The sequence below is a fragment of the Terrapene carolina genome, unplaced genomic scaffold (genome assembly GCF_002925995.2).
Source record: "Terrapene carolina triunguis isolate 2854851 unplaced genomic scaffold, T_m_triunguis-2.0 Scaffold42, whole genome shotgun sequence".
Taxonomy (NCBI): domain Eukaryota; kingdom Metazoa; phylum Chordata; order Testudines; family Emydidae; genus Terrapene; species Terrapene triunguis.
The window spans coordinates 42,369,525-42,375,968 of NW_020664393.1; the positions used below are offsets into that span (position 1 = coordinate 42,369,525).

Genomic DNA, 6,444 nt, shown 5'->3' on the forward strand with positions numbered 1-6,444 from the left:
TTTTTTTTTTTTTTTTGGTTTGGTTTTTGTTTTGGATTGGCTCCTGCTTGCCGGGAACAAGGTTGGGGAGAGTGTCAGGGATGCACAGTGGGCCCACCACAGTCCCAGACTGCATGCCTGGGGGATCTAGTCACATAGAGTGTTGGGGTTCTTAGGGATTGGCTTGTTTTGGCCTTGTTTTGAAATGGGATTAACTTGATTTTTGGCTTATTGTGAAAGTCGGGGTGCTTATTTACTGCGTGAAAGTTGGCAACTGTGGTATAAATACTCCCCACATGTACACTCTTACAGCCAGCGGGAGGGGCGGTGCAATGGCCTTCTCTTTGCCTGGCCCCAGCCGCATACTGTCCATCTCTGTAAACTTTCCTTCTTCTCCCTACCTGTTGTAGAGGAGCCCTTAAAGGGACAATACCCCTTTTCTTCCAGCTAGCCAGACAGAGACCTCCCCCCACCTTCTGTGGTGAGCACATTAGTGGGTGCAATATAACTATTTTTAGAAATAGGCACCCACAAAGCTACAGTGTTCTATTAAATGTTAATGGCCTCAGTAACCTGTGTATGTTTTAGTAAATATTAAATGCTGTGACTTGGCATTTTGTAACCTAAAGTAAGGTATATGTATACAATGCATTTCTGTTCAGCACCTCAGAAAACTTCTAGGGTAAAGAAAATCAGTTCTTCAAACCCCTGGATAAACCCCCTTCAATAGACTCTGCATTGTGTCCATATTTATGTAGTCCTACAGTGGCAGAGTTGAGGGCAAGCATAATAATGGAGTGCCAGCTAAGACCCTGATCCTATGGAAAGCTTTCACACGGGAGGAGTCCTACTAACTTTGGTTGGACAACTCACTTGCATAATATTAAGCCTGTGCATATTTGCTCCATACCACCAGTGTTGACAATTCACAATTCCACTGTAGGAGAGCATCTCTTTTGCTAACAAGAAATATCAGAATGTTTATCCTGTCCAGCATCTTGTTTGCAAATGTGGTGCTTTGATATGAAATTTGGCAATGATGTACTATGGACACTTCATTGCATATTCATATTTGACACTCATGTCTACAACTTTTTTTAAGTACATAAAACATTTAGCAGCTTGCAGTTACTGTACCTGATATTGTATTTGGAGTCTTGCTGCAATTTTATTAATGGTTGTGAGTCATGACAGGAACACCATTTACTAATCTTGTTTAAAATAATGAGTTTTCTAGAATCTGAGATAATTGGGTCAGCATACAACTAAGTCAACATTCCCAACTAAGATATGATTAAACTTTACGAATATGTGCTCAATTCTAAATGACAGAAAGCCATATTGGTTAAGACAAATTTTTACACACTTTCCTTCTATTTGCTTTCTTAAGATCAGAAAAATAAGGTTTGAGTTTCTGCCTCTTCTCCATTTTAACCTAAAATTCTTGTGATCTGAAGTCCCCCTGTTCACTTGTATTTGCCAGTATGCAATATCATTGGGTCCCTTGTTTTAATTGGGAAAGCTTCCTGACAGCATGGAGGCTAAAGTTCTGTGTCTGTATCAACAGAGCAGCAAGTTTGTACATATTGCCTCACTAACGTGCCTCAATCCAGACCTTCTGTTAGTGAAGGTCCACTGTATAGTTTTATTTTGTGCAGGGTTTTTGACACAAATGGTAACCCCAAAGCACTTTATAATGTTCAGTAATACAATTATAAAATTAAAGTAACAGGCCATAACCAAGGGACAAAAACAAACTCTTAACTGTAGGGTGTTCACTTTATGTTAATAAAGATTCTACTTTGGTTCCTCAGAACTAAATGACCATACTGTTAATTTTGAGTAGCATTTTTAAAAATTGCCTTTAGAATGGTTAACTTTGGGTAATTTAAACATCACATGCTCTGTATTTCTGCTGGAAACTGCTCTTTCATTCTGCTACAGTCAGTCTTTCGTAGACAGCTGCATTTCATAAGAAAAGACATGTCCATGATCTAGCATTGACAGTGTCATTAGGAAAAAGAGTTGAACTCCACTTGGGTTCCTGCCAAATTAAAAGTACAGCTACAGGACTTCCCTAGTTACAGCTGAAAAGTGCAGAGATTCATAGGTCCTAAGTGGTTAGGGGACCTACCTATGCTGTAAACACAAGATTAGTGATTCCCAAGTGACTCAAGACTTATTGCAGAGCCAGTTGATACCAGCAGTAAGGTGGACTGGCCCCATCTCCTGTAAACAGAGAGGAGGTGTGGGAGACAAGTTAGTAAACTGTTGTTCATCAAATGATAGCACAGAATTTTGAAGGTCATGTAGACAGTAACATTAATATAAACAACGTGTCATACCAGTACTTGCAGCTATGTAAATAATACATTTGGGAACAATTACTGGTCAGGTCAGTGTGTCCCATGTGTGGCTAGTTCCTTAATTGTCTTTTTTTTAAAATGTGCTGATATAAGGTAGAGCTAGTAAATGTTGCTAAAAGAAACTTGAGTAAATTAGAAAAAGCAAGCATGATTGATTATTTTTCATGTTTAGAAAAAGCAGAGCATATTGTGAGCACTTCTGGAAACAAATGAGTAGTAAGTTATTTGAAATAGTCTCTGACTACAGGTCTGTCCTTCCCTTTAAAAGGCTGCATCAGAACACCGTTGGTTACTTTACTTAAGTGGAAAAAACTTCATACCAGGTTTAATTACAAGTTTAAAAAAAAAAAACACTTTGGATTGCACAACTCAAACATACCAATTACTCTGGAAAAATAAGCTTATGGTATGTAGGGTTGTTGACTGTAGCAAATATTCACTAATTGGAATAAATACAGTGTAAATGTTGTAGTTATTCCTCCATTTTAATGGCCCCCGGAATGATGAGGATTATGTAAGCTTTTTCCACACAATTTGCTGAAACAAGGTTTTATGCTACTTGACTACCTTGAGGATGCTAAAGAATCCATACAGGCTTTTCAGTCTTCAGTTATTCAGAGCTCTTTCCATGCTGTCATAATTATGGTCTCTATGCAGCACCCACTGTCCAGAAATGAAGTTGGTTCTTTGGCATGCTTCTGCTTTTAAATGTTTATGCACACAGAGATCGTGGGTCTCCTCTTGGGTGAGAAGTATGATAGTAGAATTGTATTTTGCTTATGGGTGAGCAGTTGGTTAGACTGACATAAAGCAGAATAGATGGATATATTGCTGTTAGGGTTTTTTTTAGTTTATAGTCACATGCAAGGCTGTAGCTGTCCTTCTCCAATAAGATTTTCTCATTTGTCATATGGTGATGCTCAATTTGATTCTTTCACCCATACCATTCATAAGAGGACTCTAAGTGTATGTACTAGTGTATAGTTAATTGCTTGCTTTAAATAGTGGTGTTTGTGAAGAAGATCAAAAATGGTGACACAATCTGACTTTGGATTTTGTTTTGATTTTTAAAGTAAAATTAACTGTTACAAAGCACTTCACATATTTAAAAAAAATTAGGGGGAAAAAGGATGTTCTAGTCGTGAAAGAATTGACATTAGAAAAGGGCAGGCCATTTAAGTGGTTAACTTCTACAAGACATAACTAGGACTAATTTACTACCCATTCTCCAATTCTGAGGTACATGCAAGTAAATTAACACCTCTTATCTTATTTAACTACATCGTTTTCAGTGGTTCTGTAAAACACTTTGTAGCCCAAGTCATCCCTAGTGACACTGGCAAAGAAACCCTCCTATATTAGCACTTTGTTGGCAAGAACTGTGATTAAATGTTCTTGCTAACCCAGTTCCAGCATGAGTGTAGATGGGGCCAGAAATGGACGACTCTTGTTCTGAATACTCATTTCTGAACTGTTTTTCCTAGTTAGGACTGAACTACTTTTTGCACCTGGAAATTATCTAAATCAGCTACCACTCTTCTTCTTCTTTTTTTTTTTTTTTTTTTAGTGCTCCAAATGCCAAACTTTATAATAGCATGGATAATTTAATAAAAACATTAATGGGGGATGGGGAAGATTGCTGGGAATCTCTGGGTATGTCTACACAGCGAGCGGCAGCCTGTGGCAGCAAGTCTCAAGAGCTCAGGTTGGCAGACTTGGGCTATCAGGCCTTGCACTATGGCGCTACAAATAGCTGTGTAGACATTGGAGTTGGGGCTCTGAAGTCCTTCCTCAGGTTTCAGAGACTGAGCTCCAGCCTGAGCCGCAATGTCTACACCACTATTCTTAGTGCAAGACTGAGTTTGTCGACCTGGGCTCTGAGTCTCGCTGCCATTCGTTGTGTAGACGTACCTCATGGAAATGTCTACACTGTGATTAAAAACCTGCAGCTGGCCAGTGCCAGCTCACCCAGGCTCCCGGGGGTCAGGCGAAGGGACCATTTCACTGCAGCATAGACTTGTGGGCTCAGGTTGGAGCCCTGGCTCTAGGACCCTGTGAGGTGGGAGGGTCCCAGAGATCAGGCTGCAACCCGAACCCAAATGTCTACACCACAGTTAAATGCCCCTTAGCACAGGCCAGCTGCGGGTGTCTAATTGCAGTGTAGATATACCCTACAAGGCTAGAAGCACCCAAACACAACCCCTTCAGTTCAAGAGCTGTAATGGGAACATAGTGGCAAAGAAAAAAAAAAATGAAAACGTACAGCTTGGTTCAAGCTGATAATGTACATGTGATGGGGGGTGCCCAGAATCTTTGTCGTAAGACCTGTAGGCACAAATTACTATCACACACAATGCCAGGAAATCGACAACCACCTATATAACGCAGGTAGTCTTTTGGCTGGCTGGAACATACCAGCACCGAAAGGTTTAGTATTTAAAGTAATCTTGAAGAATCCGAATGTAGCAGAATACTAACTCTTCATGATTTCTTCAGACAATAAAGAATTCTGAAAATGTGAATAATTTGACACAACGGAGGAAAGGTGAACTATTTCCAAACAAGTAAAACTGTCGACATAATTTGAATTCAGTACCTTTTGAAGTATTAGGCATGGGGAAAGTTTTGGTACAGTGGAAATGTTCAGGTATTATTTTTGCCATCAGAAGGCACCGGGCGTGCAACATAAAGGCTGTAAAACTCCAGCAGTTTTCCTTTCCTAGTTCATACTCTGTGCACATAAAACTTGGTATCTTTTTTCTTCAAAAAGTCAGAAATAGAACTTACTTTTTGTCTAAGTGCCTCACTTCTGCAGAAAATAATCAGCTAAAAAACGTTTCTGTGCTCTAAAATAGGTTTGTTCAAAAACACACACAAATCTTTCAAAACTTGACGGGGATGGGACCTTTACCTGTCCTCTTTAGTCCAGAACACAGTAATTGGAGCAGGAAGGGTGGCGGGGAAGAATATGGAACTGTTATTAACTTGGCTTTCAATCACTACCATGATTCAGTTACTGTTTCGGGCTTAAATTGTAACCTAATGTCCCATTTAGATGTCCCAGAATCGGTCAGTAAAGCTGCGGCCATGGTTCAGGTGTACTGTCAAGTGCAATATTTTCATCAGATGATACCTTATTCTTTCATCTTGTCAGCTGGTTACAGGAGTATGGGAAGGAGGATACAATTTCTTCTGTCAGGACACACACAGTGGAGGTGAAGCTGATATGAAGGTAACGTTACTTGTTATAACTCTCAATTGCTACTTGAAATTTTCTCTTTGCAGATGAGTGAAGAGCAGAACAGGATTTATCTAAACAGGCTCCGCCCCCTCCCCCCCCATTATACTCAGTGCACAGAAAGTACATGTTGAAACTTGGCAGTTAGTCCCTAATATCATCTAATCACTAGGTCCCTACTAAATTCACGGCCATGAAAAACGTGTCAGACTGTGAAATCTGGTCTCCCACTGTGAAATCTGTTTTTTTGTGTGCTTTTACCCTATATTACACAGAGGAGACCAGCGTTTCTCAAATTGGGGTTCCTGACCCAAAAGGGAGTTGCAGAAGGGTATCACAGTTATTTTAGGGGGGCTCATGGTATTGGCACCCTTACTGCTGTGCTGACTTCAGAGCTGGGCAGCTGGAGAGCGGTTGCTGTTAACCTGGCACCCAGCTCTGAAGGCAGCACCCTGCCAGCAGCAGTGCAGAAGTAAGGGTAGCAATACCATGCCACTCTTAGTTCTGCGCTCCAGGCTTCAGAGCTGGCTGGCCGGACAGTGGCAGCTGCTGACTGAGGGCCCAGTTCTGCAGGCAGCAGCACAGAAGTGAGGGTGGAAATACCATACCAGGCCATCCTTACTTCTGCGCTGCTGCTGGTGGCGGCTCTGCCTTCAGAGCTGGGCTCCTGGCTGCCAGCCGCTGCGCAGCAGCGCAGAACTAAGCTTAACAAGCAGGTGCTTGGGGCGGCCAAGGGAGAGGGGCGACATGTGCGGCAATTCGGGGGCGGCTGGTCCCTCACTCCCTCTAGGAGTGAAGGACCTGCCGCCGAACTGCCGAACTGCCGCCCCCCCCCCCCCCCCCCCCCCCCCCCCCCCCCCC

General features: G+C 41.8%; 1 protein-coding gene across 3 annotated transcripts in view; it reads left to right on the forward strand.

Annotated features, from left to right (window-relative positions):
* Positions 1-6,444, forward strand: part of ELOVL5 (ELOVL fatty acid elongase 5) — a 57,711-nt gene that overhangs the window by 42,919 nt on the left and 8,348 nt on the right. For all 3 annotated transcript variants that reach the window (XM_024221224.2, XM_024221167.2, XM_024221110.2), the window contains exon 4: positions 5,500-5,577. In XM_024221224.2, the coding sequence (XP_024076992.1) occupies positions 5,500-5,577 (78 nt within the window). The remainder of the gene's footprint in view (positions 1-5,499; positions 5,578-6,444) is intronic.